This window comes from Ptychodera flava (genome assembly GCF_041260155.1).
Source record: "Ptychodera flava strain L36383 chromosome 3 unlocalized genomic scaffold, AS_Pfla_20210202 Scaffold_27__1_contigs__length_13241970_pilon, whole genome shotgun sequence".
Classification (NCBI taxonomy): Eukaryota; Metazoa; Hemichordata; class Enteropneusta; family Ptychoderidae; genus Ptychodera; species Ptychodera flava.
In genome coordinates, this window is record NW_027248281.1 from 196924 (window position 1) to 214061 (window position 17138).

General features: G+C 36.4%; 1 protein-coding gene across 2 annotated transcripts in view; it reads right to left on the reverse strand.

The window, feature by feature from the left end:
* LOC139126525 (retinoblastoma-binding protein 5-like) overlaps positions 1-17138 on the reverse strand; it is a 299327-nt gene that overhangs the window by 108057 nt on the left and 174132 nt on the right. For both annotated transcript variants that reach the window (XM_070692577.1, XM_070692578.1), the window contains one exon: positions 11489-11558. In XM_070692577.1, the coding sequence (XP_070548678.1) occupies positions 11489-11558 (70 nt within the window). The remainder of the gene's footprint in view (positions 1-11488; positions 11559-17138) is intronic.

The window sequence follows — 17138 nt, forward strand, 5'->3', positions numbered from 1 at the left end:
TGTGCTCCAAGTTTCATATCACTGTAAATGTTAATTAAAACACAGTGGGATTTGCATTTCATAATATTTAGTTAACTCTCCCCTCAATATCCGTTTCTCACGTTGTAGTTAGAACGCAACATTCTTAGCCCTTAATTTCCTTAAAGTTCAAAGGTTTTATGTTTAATACATTGTCTTTTCAGGCCTCAAGTCATAGTTATACACGTTAATTGTTTTATATGTCCTTTGAATAAATAGGGCTTTCATATCACCTCTCATGGTGGCGATTTTGACACATTTCCGACCATGTATACCTTTTTTGCACCAATTTTTGGAAATTCTTAACGCAAGAGTTAAGAGGATACCAACAAACACATCCGCGGATCCATGGACTAAAAAATTACGAAAAAACTAGTCCATATGAGATATTCTAACGATAAAATATTACCTGCGAACTAGTTGTAGGATTCAAAAGAAAGTTGAGAAAGAATGGAGTTGTTATTTTCTTAAGGTATGGGCGAATTTTATCATTTATCCATCATTGGGTAGCGTAACCTCCGCAATCTTTGGATACGACGCTGAAGCTGATGCTGAGTAGCGTCATTTTCAGCGTCAGCTAGAAAGGTCACCTGAGGATGAGGATGAGGATGAGGATGACGCCAACTTTACGTTTGTACTCTCTGCCTTCATAATATGTGAAAGTGGTGGAGACAGAGTTAACACAAATGTCATTTCTTACCCCCTTGATTTTTTAAAATTCAAAATGTGATAACAAAACAATAAAATGTGGTGATTATTTCACATTCAGATTGGCTTATAATCTGAAAAACAATGTTTGCATTTTATTGTAGCATCCGTGACATAATGAATTGAAATTGAATACACAATAATAAATGCATATACAGCACATAATTCATTGTTCTTTTCACTAGAATTCTAATAACATATTCAATACAATTACTGCATTCTTAAAAAACACCAATCTAAGTGTTACAGTTGAGGCTCAACATAACTTTTTGAGTGTTTTATTACGTTTTAAAAAATCAATTTTGTGCAAATTTACAATTTTATGCTGTGAAGACATTTTGTAACCCAACTCCATGTATGTACACACAGTACACACTAGTATTTATATGTTTCAGTGGATTAACTGCTTTAAAATGTTTTAAATAGTTATTAATTATGACTATGTAGTAAACACCGTCACGGACGCTACACTGTCACGGATGCTACATTTCCATATTTTAGGAATATTAATAGTGAATGCAAGGGACAGTAATTATATAATTTGTTTATTTAAGGTAGGCACCTATTGACACTTAGGCCTGTGACATCAGATCTTTTATAACTCCTGTTGTCCTTAAGATATGAGTGTGTCACGGACGCTACAAGAAATTCCGACCACAACGATCTCCATTTTCATTTATTCACAAAACAACACAATATGCAATTTTATTTTAATTTTGGTGTATAAAATGCTTGCCATGGATGTTGAGGTTGGAATTAAATTCAATATTACATTATTTTACCCATTTTTCTACATATAAACCAAAGGTATATGTACTTATGGTCATAAAACACAAAAAACATAACGATGTTACAGTTTTGGTAAAAATACCACAGTTTCTGTTCTGATGCACATAATCACATGAAATAACTTGTGAAAGAAAGATTAGGTATTCTGCAATAACATATGTAAGCTAAAAATTCCACAATTTTAACACTGTGTTCCAAAAAACAATTTGAAATTAAGTACATTTTGAAGTGAAACAGCATAACGCTACTTTTTACAGTTTTGAAAGGCATTTTTGTGGATGTACAACCAAACCTGTACAATATATGCAATATTTCTTTAAGTGACCAAGTTAGATACAACTATTACTATTTATTAGAAACAAATAAGCAATATAATATCAGTCTGAATAGCAGATATATGTCCATAACAAATGAAAATCATCTAGCGCACCCTGATTGTGACTGACCCGATAACAAGTTTTACTAAAGGCGGCAGCCAAGGAAACACGAAATCATAAGAAAACTTCTTGATGACAACGTATCAGTGCAACGGGTGTCGATCATTCCGATGTGATCGTTGACCCACCAAACAGGTTGGAGTCACTGAACTGTTTCGAAGAGGCTGTTCAAGTTACGGATAAGTTTGGAAATCCGTGTTTGGCTGTAGGTGCCTGTGTGATTATGGATAATTGCGGTTTCCACCACGCATGATATATTGAACAAAATCTCCAACGACTATTGCGGAAAGTCTACCGTGAATTTGGAAAGTTAGGTCACGGCAAAAGCATACCGCTTTTTTTACAACGTAGAGCGAGTAAGGCACTCATGGACGGCGAAATGTTGGTGTTGTATTGCTGCCAACAAACAAATATCCCTACTGACCTTAAAAACTTGTGTGAATTGGCTTCCTTTAATGATGAATTCGCAAGAATTTTCAGTGTTCTGTGACGTGATATCGTAAACAGGTTTTTAGAGAAGGCGCTCGCTCATCTGCCGAGTCGACGTACTTTCACATTCATGTCGTGCAAATGCGCAAGTCTTGTCGCGATATTTGAGCATTTAACTTGATCGTCAGTGAAACAAAAAGATGTTATTCCATATCAAAACATTATGTGTTTTATATTTTAGGGTTCTGTTTACAGACACGAACATTTGGATTTATGATCCGTGATTTCCGCGATCCGTGGCATGATTCAAGCTGGCCGTGAATACGAACTGACGTTTTTGGTCATGACCCCTGACCCAAGTGTCATCGATACGCTGTGCGCTGTCCGAGCATCGCTTGCTAAATTCATGGAGCTTGAAAATTGTGCTCTACCTGTAGGAGGGCACTTGAAAATTTAGTGGTCCTTTTATGTTTTACATTTTCCGATTCCAGTTTTTTGTAGGTAATTTAATGAAAAATGAATACCATCTTTATGTCATTCAAATGTTGTAATGTTAGTAATAATTTAACAGAATCTACAACCATTTTGTCACATTCCATGACTTTTATCTTGAAAAAATCTAAACATGTGTGATTGTCGTAAAAACATCAAACTTGAGCCTAGTAACAGGGCAGAAGCTGCAACCGTTGATGATTTTTGCAATCTTTATCTAATAGAGTCAACTACAGTTTCTTGCAGTCTCCCTACAGCAGCTCAAACACACAATGTTCAGTTTGTCGACAAAGCCTGTATATATAAATAGATATTAGGTGATAGTTTAATTAGAGTCTAGACTGACAGTCAGTTGTCAGCACTGATGCATGGTACACATACACAGGCTGTGCTAGCAAGCTGAATACTGGACAGTTCAACATGCTGTAGAGAGTAGAACAAGAAAACAGTTGTATAATAAACTGAACAAAAATATTGTCAAAATTATCAAAGTTAATACAGCTACTGCCTATTGGCAACTGTCACTATCAGATACCGCCCTGCTACTGTAGTGTCACTGTTACTGCATACGTGAGCAGTGACAGACATAGCTCTGACTCTGATATACTGGTAGTTGAAGAAGAGTTTGTGTCAAATGACGCTCATGAGAGTGAAACATTACCTAAACAAGATCAGGCCAGAGAGCACCACAAGGAAGAACACATGGAAATTTTTGAATTCTGGCATATGAGAATAATCAAATATTAAAGACAAAAGATGGGGTCACCATGCTTGATTTTCTAAATTTTCACAGTCTTGTCATAAAATTATACAAAAGTAAAACTTTGAACAGTAAAGATGAAATGTAACAATATATGACTAAATGGAATTATTTATTTTTTAACCAAATTTGCAATTATTACGGCCTAAATTTCAGAGATGAATACATTCATTTGATGGAATATTTTAACCTTCCAGTATTGTCAATTTTGAGTAGCATCTAATTCATATATGTCTTGTACTTTTGAAACAAATTTTTGGTAGGTCACCGTGCTCAAATTAAGACGCCATATTTGATCGCAATTTATCTCTAAAAATCTTCTTCTCCAGAACCAAAACACTGATGGAGGTGAAATTCCACTTTTGTCATTCTTAGTGAGAGCTCTTTCAAGTTTGTGAAAGGCAATTGGATCAGTCACATGGTTTTGTCCCCATATCGTATTTTGCATGAAACAGACAAATATGAGATGATGTTCAAAATTCTTCTTTACAAGAACTTGACAGTTTTCAAGCTAAAATTTTGCACATAATGTCATCAGTGCAAGAATTGGACACCACGTTAGTCGCTTGGGCCCCGCCAACGCTGCTTGCAGCTTTAATTATATTTGTTGTTCCTCAATTTTTCATTGTCAACTTGAAATCTTTCTATCATATTTATATTGAGAGAATAATGTATTGGTTTTAACACTAGTTTATTGACTCCTATCTTGTGTTTTAAATTTTCACAATTTACAGAAGTCAAATAGTCCCATCTAGATATTGCCTAAACCATTGAGATATTGCAACAGAAATCCTGAAATATGATTTCTTGGGTAAGAAAAGGGAAGGAAAACATCGAGTGCACTGAGAGTAGTGAATGGTTATATCATAAGTGCTGGAAAAAAAAAACACATAAGAATTGCTTGTGGTATAAACATTTACGTGCCCATGGAAGCATGCCAGCAAAGAATACATGAGAATGAAGTTTCCAAAATTTTGCTCATTTCAACTGCATTGTGACAATTCCTTTTTTATTTCTGTCTGTTATAGAATTTTTTTTCTCAAGCCATTACAGGCTTAATTTTTTCCCTTTATTTCACCTGGTGACAATTTTTTTTTTCTCAAAATCCTCCATACCCCCAGAAATCAAGTGGTTCTCCTCTAAGTGAGCCCCTGACCTTTATGGACGGGCCAGTGGATTACTTCCTCAGTAGAACTGATATGCCTGCCAGTACCGGTGTTTATCGCCTACGGAGGCCATCATTCTTCAGTCGATCAAAGGCGCCTTTCGTTCAAAAAAATACACGACAGCCGTAAAAGTGCATAACTGTCAACTTCATAACTATAGAACATATTGAAATACACAGTGAAACGTTCACAACGTAAAAAATGTGCCCAGACAGAGAAACAAGATGGCGTCCATTTCGATTCTTCAACTCAGATTTTGTCCTCCAGTTGTGTGCATGCGCAGACAGTAGCTTTAGCGAAAGTGAGTCAAAATCAAGTAAATATAAAATAAAAATCGATAAAAATATTGTTTAAAAATAATACAAGGCATGTATCACCATATTTTGAACATTTCTGACGGCATTTCAACTATACGAACACCCATGCCAAACATCACAATAATCAAATCAGTGGTTTTGAGGAAAAATTGAAAATAGTGGTTTTCACAAAAAAGCTAAAAAAATGGCTTTAAAATGATTCAATCAAAAAAAGAAAAAAGAACGTTTGAGATACATGCCCAAGTGACCACCAGACCAAATTTCAGAAAAAGTTACTGAAGCGTTTCTTAGATACCTGCGTCCACAGCATACGGCCCACTATGTTGGCCATATTGGGCCGCGCCATCACATTAGTACCTTGTGCCCACAGGGCACAAAGTACTAAAAATTCATGAAAAATAGCAAGTCCAAGATGCTGACCCAAGATGAGCGCAATCATTTCAGGTCAGCCCAAAGTACTTACATGCTAATTTTTCATGTAATCTGCTCAGTGGTTATTGAGTTTTTTCAATTTTGACTGTTTTTACATTTTTTCACTTAATTTGCATATTTTTGGCAATGACAACTTCATTTGAACAAAATCTCATCTACAGCCCATAATCCATGTACACACCAAATATCAATATGAAATGTGCAGCGGTTTTGGAGTTTTTGATGTTGACGGACAGACATACAGACACACAGACATACATACATACAGACAGTTCCCTAGCCTATAAGAATAGCTTCCATTGCCATATATACATATGGCTATGGGAGCTAATAAGGTGATCTGTAGGAACCTGTATACCAAATTGCAAAGCTATCAGATGAGTAGTTTTTGAAATACACATTTTTTGACCAAAACTGGAAAAAATTGCCCAAAAAATACAAAATTGCAGATTTCATCATAATTTCAATAAATATCATTTAGTTAATCTGTAGGAACCTGTATACCAAATTTCAAAGCTATCAGAATGGTAGTTTTGGAAATACACAATTTTTGACCAAAAATGGCAAAAATTGCCCCAAAAATAAAAAATTACAGATTTCATCAGAAATTCAATATAAGTTACTTAGTTCATCTATAGAAACCTGTATACCAAATTTCAAAACTATCAGACCAGTACATTTTGAGAAATACATTTTTTGACCAAAAATGGAAAAAATTGCCTTAAAAATGCAAATTTGCATATTTCTGCACAAAATCTGAAATGAATCATCCCTAGGGACATATGTACCAAATAGCAAAGCCATCTGTCTGGTAGTTATGAAGAAGAACATTTTAAAGGATTTTTTGACCAAAAATGACAAAAATTGCCTTAAAAATACAAATATGCAAACTTCACCACCATTTGAACAAATCTGACTGAAGTTACCCTGAGTAAGTGAACTGCATATAAAATTTTAAAGCAATTGGACTTGCGGTTTCAGAGGAGAAGGCGACGTGACGGACGACAACAGAAAATCAACCGATTTGATAAGCTCCGCATCGCTGACAGCGAAGCTAAAAAAAATCATACAGCTCTCATCTACATTTATTGACACACCAGGCCTTTATTCGCAATAAAATGGCTCTTCCTAATAAAAGAGAAGAAGACATTTAAAGAGACTTTGTCGCTCGTACATGTACCACTGCACTAGACTCTTTGAGAGTTAAAATCCAAGATGCCGGATGACGCTGAACCTAGCGGGTATGGAGTCACCAATAGTGACTGCTGTCAATCACCACAAGGTTTTACTCCCTTTCGTACTGGCCACCGTGTTTGCCTTCCCCTCTACTGTCTATGATTGAAACAGAATTTGATTATATTCAGAGATGGAGAGAGAGAACAACTTTTACTGGGATAAACAGTATGTTACATACATTTCCGAATACAAAGAAGAAATGCAAGAAATGCTTCCAGGTACCCGCCTTTGCCTAGATCGCTATGGTGAAAACTTGTGGCCGTGATCGTAAATTCGGGGGGGGGGGGGGGGGGGGGGGGGGGGCAAAAGTCAACCTTCACAAAAAGGTCTATGCAGAAAGCAACTTGGGGTCATTAACACCTCCTCACTTGCAGCAATACCGCACGTTCTTTTGTTGTACTTGTTGCAACTACTGTGGCAACCACAGTTCACTTACCACAGTTGCCGCAAATGAGGACAAAGAAAATCAACAGCTAACAAAAGAGATGTTACCGCGAAGTTACCACACCAGCAGTGACCGCAACTGCGCAGCAAAAGCTACAAGTTATGTGATGTTGGTACTGTATATCTGCCTCAACTTGTAGAGAATGAGCGGAAACAGGAAAATGACACAGACCATAACAAAATTTCTCCCTGTCTAAAACTGAAAAATATTTTTCTCTAGTGAATGTTCTCTTGAATTCACAATAGGTATCCAGCTGAGGAAAAAAATACCGCCAAGGACTGTGTGCTCACATTCGATTTGAATTGGTAAATTCAAGAAATATTTAAACCAGAAAAACAAGAATGACAAAAGAAAGTAAGGTCTGCAACTGAGGTACTTGAGGTCATCTTTAGGAACATGCATATCAACTTCTATAGCAATGGGACAAGCAGATCCTACATACATAAGCATATGTCAACAAAAAAATTAGCCAGCAAAGCTTGACAAAAGGAAAAGGTGTGAGAGTGGAGAAAAAATAAAGAGTGGGAAAAAATGTACAAGGGATCTGGTAAAAAGTAATCCTGCCTCATCAATCTTGTATCCCCTACCCCTCCTGAATATCAAATGTTCCACCCCTTGGTTGACCATGTTTACATAAGAACAGCTGGCACAAAATGTATTTACAACTTTGGGATGTTTTAATTAATGCTATGAGTGCTATCATTTGAATGTAAACAGCACTTAAATCAGTTATAGATAGTGAAATGCCTTCCAATGTGTTGGGGGATTACAACATCTGGAATTATCCTGGATCCAAATTTGTTATCAGTTTTTGTGTGTCTTACATGCAAAAGTTGCAAAAATTGGTTTGCAATGAAAAAATTTACCTCAGCTTAGTTTTCTGGATCAAATTTTACTACAAATTGATAATAAATATGACAAAATTATGTTGCTTCACAGCTTTCAAAACTCTCTCACAAGATATCCTGGGTTGGTGTAGGTCATTTAAGGTCACAAAAGAAATTACCTAAAATATAAAAATTTGGCGATTTCCCAACACTTTGAGCAGAAAATTTATCTAATAACATCCCTCGGGACTTTTGTACCAAAATTTGTACCAAATTACAAAGCTATCAGACAAGTAATTTTGAGAATAAGTTTTCTTGACCAAAAATGACAAAATTGTCTTAAAAATACAAATTTGTATATTTCAGGACAATTTCCACATATCCAACTATAGTCATCTCTGGACATCTGCACACCAAATATAAAGGATGTCTATCAAGGGGAAAGAATATAGTTTTTAATATTTTTTGACCAAAATGACAAAAATTGCCCCAAAACTGTAATATTTCCAATTTTGTCGTAATTTCAAATTTGCATATTTTCAACAATATCATAAAAATTAAAAAAAAATAGTTTCTCAAAATCATATTTTTCATCTACACGACAAATATCAAATCAGTAAGTACTACAGTTCTCAAGATATTTGAGTTGACGGACGCCTCACAAACGGACATACATACATACATACATACATACATACATACATACAGACTGACGCCGGACAGATACCCATCCCAATAGTTTCTATAGACTATAGTCTATAGTAGCTAAAAAACTGACTGCCGTTTATTTTAGAAAGGGGACAAAAGTAGACAAAGTGTCACTAAAATCTTCACTGAAATTTAATCCCTCAGAAAAAGTTTTAACTTCCTCATAAAATCCATCATTTGCAGTATGACCCTGGATTGTTGGTTCTGTTAATAAATCTGAGAAAAAAACAAACCATTCATCAACTGAGATATTTGGAGCTGGTCCACAGCTCTTTGTGCTAATCAGTTTCCAGAACTTAGAATTTGACTGACTACTGAGAATTTGAAGTCTTTGCTTTTTCAATTCATAAAATGTATTTTTTTTTTTCAGCAAAAGTTGATTTTTCATGTTGACATAACCCTGTAGTGTTAGATTTTGAATTTCTAAAAAGATTTAAGGACCTACTAACACACTTTTTCATTTGGCTGCACTCCTTGTCATACCAGGCATTATGTTTGTCAAAACCTGGCCTGGAATTATTTACAGTAGTAGTTTTCATAGACTGGACTGATACGTGAATTGATTCTATAAAGATGGAGGCAGCTTTAGATATGTCACCATCTTCCAAGGCAGACAATACATTTCTGAACATACATTTCCCATATCACCTTCCCAAAAGACATTGAAAGCATCTCTGTGTTTCTCATTCAAAATAAACTTTGTAGACTGGATTGGATCCTGCACACACCTATTATTAGAATTCTGAGATACTGAGGGAAAATTAATATCAAATACAATTGGGTAGTGATCTGATTCAGAGCGATCTGAGACACTGAAATAGTCAAACATTGCAAAATTGACATGATTGGTTAAAATGTAGTCAACTGCACTTCCACCTTGTACTTTAAAACATGTACAATAACCTTGTTCCTGATCATCAAACAATCTACCGTTTACTACAATTCTCATACCAGAGTGTTTACAAAAACTAAGAAGTAAATGACCATAAGAATTTACAATCTGATCCATTGAGGATCGTTCTGGTGAGTGTTCATCATAAACATATGATTCGGCCCCTTGACCATCATCTGCTCGACATCTATGTCACGAACGAGAAACAACTTACAACTGCGTAGACATGAGTTTTTCGTAACAACGTACTCATCAACTAATCACTCTGTTTTATTGTGTAGTGTTCATCTAACACATGACGTGACCTCAGAACATAAAAAAAGGAAAAGATGAAAAAAACAAGATCTGTGTTTTCGAAATAAATTTTATTTCCTATGCGAGCTGTCGTTTCTTGGTGTTTTTTAATCCTATGGCTGTGTTAATAGGACGCAAGGGTTATACAGTAATACAGTAATCCGGCAATAATATATATGCATAAAGTGTAATAAAACAGATTGTTGCCAAACTGAAAGCTCGCAGACACATGAATGAACATTGTTTCCGCTCATTTTGTCAACAATACCACGATGGTACATGCTACTTCCGGTATTAGCAATTACTACGTGGCATCGGGCCAGACCATTCGATAATAATTTTCTCATGGACATGCACAGTGAACAACGCATGGTCAACGCGATATTGATAATGCAATGAGTTTACCTGGGCGGTTTTGGAGCAACAACATATAATCAATCGATCTTTTCTCCAAATGTTTGCACTATGGGCAAAAAGTTGCTACATTTTATGATAGTAGACAAAAGGAATTGAAGCGTCAAGAACATGCCAAACGCGATGTAATAGTGTGTATTGTATGTACATAAAGAAGGGCACTTTTGACCTTCTTTCCGTTGTGAGATAATGAGTGGCGAGGGTCATGTTTTCGACTCATCTTGGACGCCTCTCGGATGCGTCTTCAACGCGTCTAAAATGCCAGCAAAAACCAGCCGAGTCTGAACGCAAGTTGTGCCGTATACTGTACATTTCTGTACACTTAAAAAGAGTACAAAGGAAAAAACTGCAAGAAATGCTTCCAGGTACCCAATTTTGCATAGATCGCTATAGTGAAAACTTGGGACAGTGATCGTAAACTCAGAGGGCGGGGCAAAAGCAAACCTTCACAAAAGGTCTGTGCGGCAACCAACTTGGGGTCATTAACACCACGTCACTTGCCGCAATACCGCACGTTCTTTTGATGTACTCGTCGCAACTGCTGCGGCAACTATTGTTCACTTACTGCAATTACTGCAAACGAGGATAAAGAAAATCAACAGCTAACAAAAGAGGTGTTACCGCGAAGTTACCACACCGGCAGTTACCGCAACTGCGCGGCAAAAGCTACAAGTTATGTGATTCTGGTACTGTACTGTGATAAGGTGAAAATTATATACAACAAATAATTTTGGTCTACAGAAAATAGTCTGTACGTTACAATTACACTATTTTTTTCCTTTGGTTATTGTGTAGATATGACAAACAAGTTGTCTTGACAAGATAGTATGTGGACTGGTGCTATCATGGTAATGTTATCTCAATCTTGAACACAGGGTGCCAATTGGTAAGCTCTCATTTACAACGTTTGGTAGCAACAGCCATCAGCAAAGTTAATCACCAAACTGTTTACAACTTCATCAAATGACTGGCTGTTTTGCTAGTCATTTTGCCATATGAGTGGCCTTAGACTTCTTACTCTTTCTGTAAATGTGACATCTGATCATGTTGGCAGACATTTTTCTCACATATCTTATTGGTTTAAATACATGTGGCAAAATAGGAACTAAACATTATCATCTGACCTGCTCATAAAAGCTGCAATGGGATCGACACTGGTCACATCTACCTCTTCATCCTCCAGGGTATTTGAATCTATAAAAAGAGTAAATATAGAAAAGAACATTTGTTAAAATGAGAGTTCTAAAATCCATTTAGAAACAAGTAAAAAATTACGTCAAGCACACTATGTGCTCACATTTGGTTTAAATTGGTCCATTAAAGAAATATTTAAACAAGATAAACAAGAATGACAAAAGCAAATAAGGTCTGCAACTTCGGAACTGGAGGTCATCTTTAGGAACGTGCATATCAACTTCTATATGGGACAAGCAGATCCTAAATACATAAGCAAATGTCAACAAAAAAATTTGCCAGAGAAGGCTTGACAAAAAGGAAAGTGAGAGAATGAGGTAAAAAAAGGGAGGGGGGTGATTATGACATCTGAAATTATCCTGGATCTAAATTTCTCATCAGTTTTCGTGTGTCTTAACATGGAAAAGTTGCAAAAATTGGTCCACAATGAAAAAATTACCCTCAGCTTTGTTTTCTGGATCAAATTTTACAACATATTGATACGAAATATGACAAAATTATGTTCACAGCCTTCAAAACTGTCTCTTGTTACTTGTGACACATGTGTTGATAAGGAAGGTGGAAATCTCTGATAGCTAATTTCAGTGACCTATCAAAACTTGCAAAAATAACTGCAAAAATACTCAATTGAAGATTTCATCATAATTTGAATATATCATATTAAAATAACCCCTTGGAACCTGTATACCAAATATCAATCTATCGGAAAATACAGCTAGTTTTCAATCGGGTTCGAACCAACAACATACGGCATCAGTCGCCTAGCGGAGAGGCCACAGAGAGAACCGCTCGGCTAAATCTCCACTCCCAAAAAAGAGTGGTTCAATAGCCGGCTAAGTTGTTACATTTTTCTGACTGAGACTGCTCCACATGTTGTAGAGTTCGTGAAGCACTCACACACGTATGCTCACTATCACACATCGCACACATCAAACTTTATCGAAGCGAAGAAACGAATTCATCGAATTCAATTCAAACAGTTTTTAAGTAACACATATTTTGAACAAAAATGGCAAATATGATGTTGCCCAAAAAATTACAAAATTGCAGATTTCACTATTATTTCAATACATCATACATGAGATAACCCCTAGGAACCTGCATACCAAATGTCAAAGCTATCAGATGAGCAGTTTGTGAAAATTGAACCTTTGACCAAAAATGGTGAAAACTGCCCCAAAATATACAATTGCAGATTTCATCATTATTTCAATACATCATAATAATAATAATACAATAATAATTTATTTTTCTAAAGCGATTTCCATCAATCAAATCGCTTTACAACAAGTCATCGTTGATGACACAGTCCCCACTTGTTAATGGGTGCTTTGATTACAGGTCCTCAGAGAGGATAGAGTTCTCTTCATTAGGTCTGTGATAAAAATACTTTTGAATAAATTCGCTTGACACATGTCTGAGTTGTAGTTCAGGACATGAAAAAATCGTAATAAAATGGCCACATGGTGGCCATATTGGATCGAATCACAAAACAAATCAATGTGCATATCTATGATATTGGTCAATGTCCTTGTACCAATTTTGAATAAAATCGGTTGAGATATGCCTGAGTTATGGCTCTGTACATGAAAAAATCGTAACAAAATGGCCGCCATATTGGATCGTATCACAAAAAGAATTGACTTGCATATCTATGATATTGGTCAATGTCCTTGTACCAACTTTGAATAAAATCAGTTGAAACATGCCTGAATTATGGCTCTGTACATGAAAAAATCGTAATAAAATGGCCGCCTGGCAGCCATATTGGATCATATCACAAAACAAATCGACTTGCATCTGTACGACATATGAAGTAATCCTTGTACCAAGTTTGAATGAAATCGCTTAAGGCATCTCTGAGATATCTGCGTGAACGGACGGACGCACGGACACACACACACGCACGGACGCACACACGCACGGACATGACCAAACCTATAAGTCCCCCCGGACAGTGTCCGTGGGGACTAATAAAATACAAGATGAAAATACAATAATAATAAAAGTACCATAAATGCTCTGGTTAAAATACAACAAGTACATTAAAATACTCCGTTAAAAATACAAACTCTACAATGCAACATGATACAAACATCAAACCGATGACTTAATCATAGTACTTTCTGAAGAGATATGTTTTCAGAGATGTTTTAAAAGAGGCAACAGATGGTGACAATCTAATTTCTTTTGGTAAGGCATTCCATAAAGTGGGAGCAGCATTAGAAAAAGAACGATAACCAAAGTGTTTCTATTCCCAGTTCACCGGCTCCAAAATTGGTGTGAACGCTGAGCGTGTAAACCGTTTAGGAATGTGAACAGTGATAAGATCAGAAAGATAAGCAGGTGCTTGATCGTGCAAAATTTTATACACAAAAAGAAGAATTTTGAAATTAATTCTAGCATGGATAGGCAACCAGTGAAGCTCACGCCTCACTGGTGTGATGTGTTCATGCATTTTTGTGCGTGTAACTAGACGAGCAGCAGAATTTTAAAGTAACTGAAGTTTACAGAGGTATTTGTCTTCGATACCGAACAGCAAGCTGTTGCAGTAATCAAAACGTGATGTCACAAAAGCATGCACAAGTCTTTCAGTGTTTGAACGATCTAAAACATTTCTAATACGACCAATTCTATGTAGAGCGAACGATGCACACTGATATAATTTCAAAATTTGAGTACTCATATCTGCACAGCAATTTAAATAAACACCAAGATCACGGACAGATTTAGACGTAGTAACATCAGTGGTCCCTACTCGAAGAGATGACAGATCAACTGATTTCTTAAACTTTGAACAGAAGTGGATCACTTCTGCCTCAGCATCATTCAAAACCAAACGATTTTCAATCATCCATTGACGAATATCATCAATACAATGTTCAACTATGAATGCTGAGTCGACAGCAAGCTCACGTCAGATACAACTGAGTATCATCTGCAAATAATATCAAATCCAGTGCATGTTTGATAATTATGTCTTCTAATGGTGCCGCATACAGCGTGAAAAGTATTGGGCCCAGCCCACTTCCCATGATCACTTGGGGTTGACAGTATACGATCAATACACACAGTCTGAGTTCTATCACATAGGTAGGACTGAAACCAAGCAAGTGCCTTGCCCTTAATGCCAAACCTGTGCTCTAAGCGATACAACAATACCTTGTGATTGATAGTGTCTAATGCAGCGGTCAAATCAAGTAGTGAAAGAATAACTTCTTTATGACTGTCGAGTGCACGTAAAATGTCATTTTGTACTCTCAGTAAGGCACTTTCTGTGCTATGATTATGTCTGTAGGCAGACTGGTATTTAGAATACAAAGAAAACTGACTAAAATACACATCAAGTTGGATTAAAACAACTCTCTCCAGAACTTTATGCTCAAATAACAGATTAGAAACAGGCCTATAATTGGATAAAACATTTGAGTCAAGACTGGGCTTTTTCAATAAAGGACGAACTAGAGCTTGCTTGTACATTTTAGGAACTGTACTCGAATGAAATGAGACATTCACTATTTTGACTAAATCATGTATTACATTAGGAAGACACAGTTTCAACAGTTTAGTCGGAATAGGGTCCAGTGCACATGACTTAGAATTCATGGCATCAATGATTTTAATAAGACTGGCTTTAGTAACAGGAGTGAACTCGTTAAAAGAATACGGTAGTGACTCATTAACCTTTTCTAAGGCCAAGGACTTTGGAAATTGGTCCCTCAGCTTCGAAATTTTGTTTGAAAAGAAGTCTGAAAAAGACTGAGCCAAATGAGTTTTATCATCATGAATTGGTAAAACTGAAGCAGAGGATTTCTATCATAAATAAGATGACCCCTAGAAACCGAATCCATATTCCAAATATCAAAATTATCAACAAGTACTTTGTCAGAAACAAATTTTTTGACCACAAATGGCAAAAATAGTGTCAATGACACTGTGCTCCCATTTTACAGAGAAACTAAGTACTGGTACACACCAGTGTGCGAAATTAAGAGCAAATAGCTTCAGGTCATAAGGGCCTGCACCAAGCCAAAGCTTCAGGTCCTTACAGAAAACTGCCGGTCCTCAATAAATGCAGTTGTTAACGACCATTAAAGTCAACTTCTCCACCAATGCTATGCTTTTGAATGTTGTATTATTTAATTTTTCGTGTCCTTTTATCAATAGAGTCAGTAAGTATTCACTCAAAAGGACTATTGTTCACATAGATTGCAGAATAGTGTAGGTGAATGATCATGAAACATTCATCTACATGATCTACAATCTGAAAAAGTTTACATCCCTCATCTTCCTCATTGTCATGCGCACACATTTATCAATGTTTTCCACCACGGGGAGGGGGGACTATGGGACTAACAGGAGAATTTGACATTTTTTTGCCATGTCTAATCCCCACTCTCGGACTATAAAATGATGTCAAACACCAAGGGGCCGGCGAATACATGCTCATGCACTGGCTACATGGGGATGATTAAAGCGAGAAAATTTTTCTCTCATGACTTTTCTATGGGGAATGGTGTTCTCTACATTGCTGTGTACAAATGTACACTACACCAGGGCATGTGATATTGTGATTTGAAAATGGTTGGCGAGCTAAAAATCACTTCTGAAATTAGCCAACGTGAGTGGTAGAAGAGTGAGTGAATAACTTAGTACCTTGAAAACAGTCATAAGTGTATGTGAATATTTTTTTATGCAAACATTGATTACTACGTCTTTTTTAAACAGAAGGAAGAAAATACTTGGTACGTATTTTGATATGACGTATGGATTACTTACAACATTTTTTCAGAAACTAAATATGCTTAAATGTGGCCTCTGTTGCATTCATGAAGAAACAGATGAATTTATACTTTTAATTAAAAGGACAAGTATCGTAACTTGTTTCTCGATTATAGAAATTGCAGACAACATGAATGGCACAGTCACCACTCGCGGAAATGAATGCATGATTTCTGATCGAAAAGTTTTGCCTGAGCGATTGCTGGGTCTCAACGCCCTTTGAAAGTTTAAAGTTATTAAAATGACTCTGAAAAGTTTGAGAGACACTCGATACTGCTGAAAACCATCGACATGATCACATAATGATACTGTAAAATCTTGAAAGACGTATTTTTTTGCGACATTTAGGCCTACAGCCCAGGATGACGGTGAGTTTTGCATGTCTGTCGTAAAACGGTACCGGTATACATGAAACAATTTGAAGCCCTACTCTCGGCCTCTGAAAGTATACACGACGGATCGTGCAACTCGACAAAACTGTTACAAAACTGTTATGATAAGGCTGCTCTGTTTTATAAAATGTACACTTATTATCACGTCGATATATCGTGGTAACAGTCGGCCTTGTGAACTTTGGTTAAAGACCAACGAGCAAGCAAGATGTTCTAGCGGTCAACAAACATACGCAGCGAAACGTGAACTTGATTGTCGACCGCAAGTAGCACACTTAGGCTGTCGTGTAACATCTAGTCCTTGTATCGGGCGTAGTTCAAAACCATGGAGGTAAAAAAAATACCTCTATGTTAAACCAAATTAATATGATAGGTCAACAGCACTGTTCTCGTCGTAGGTTTTTGT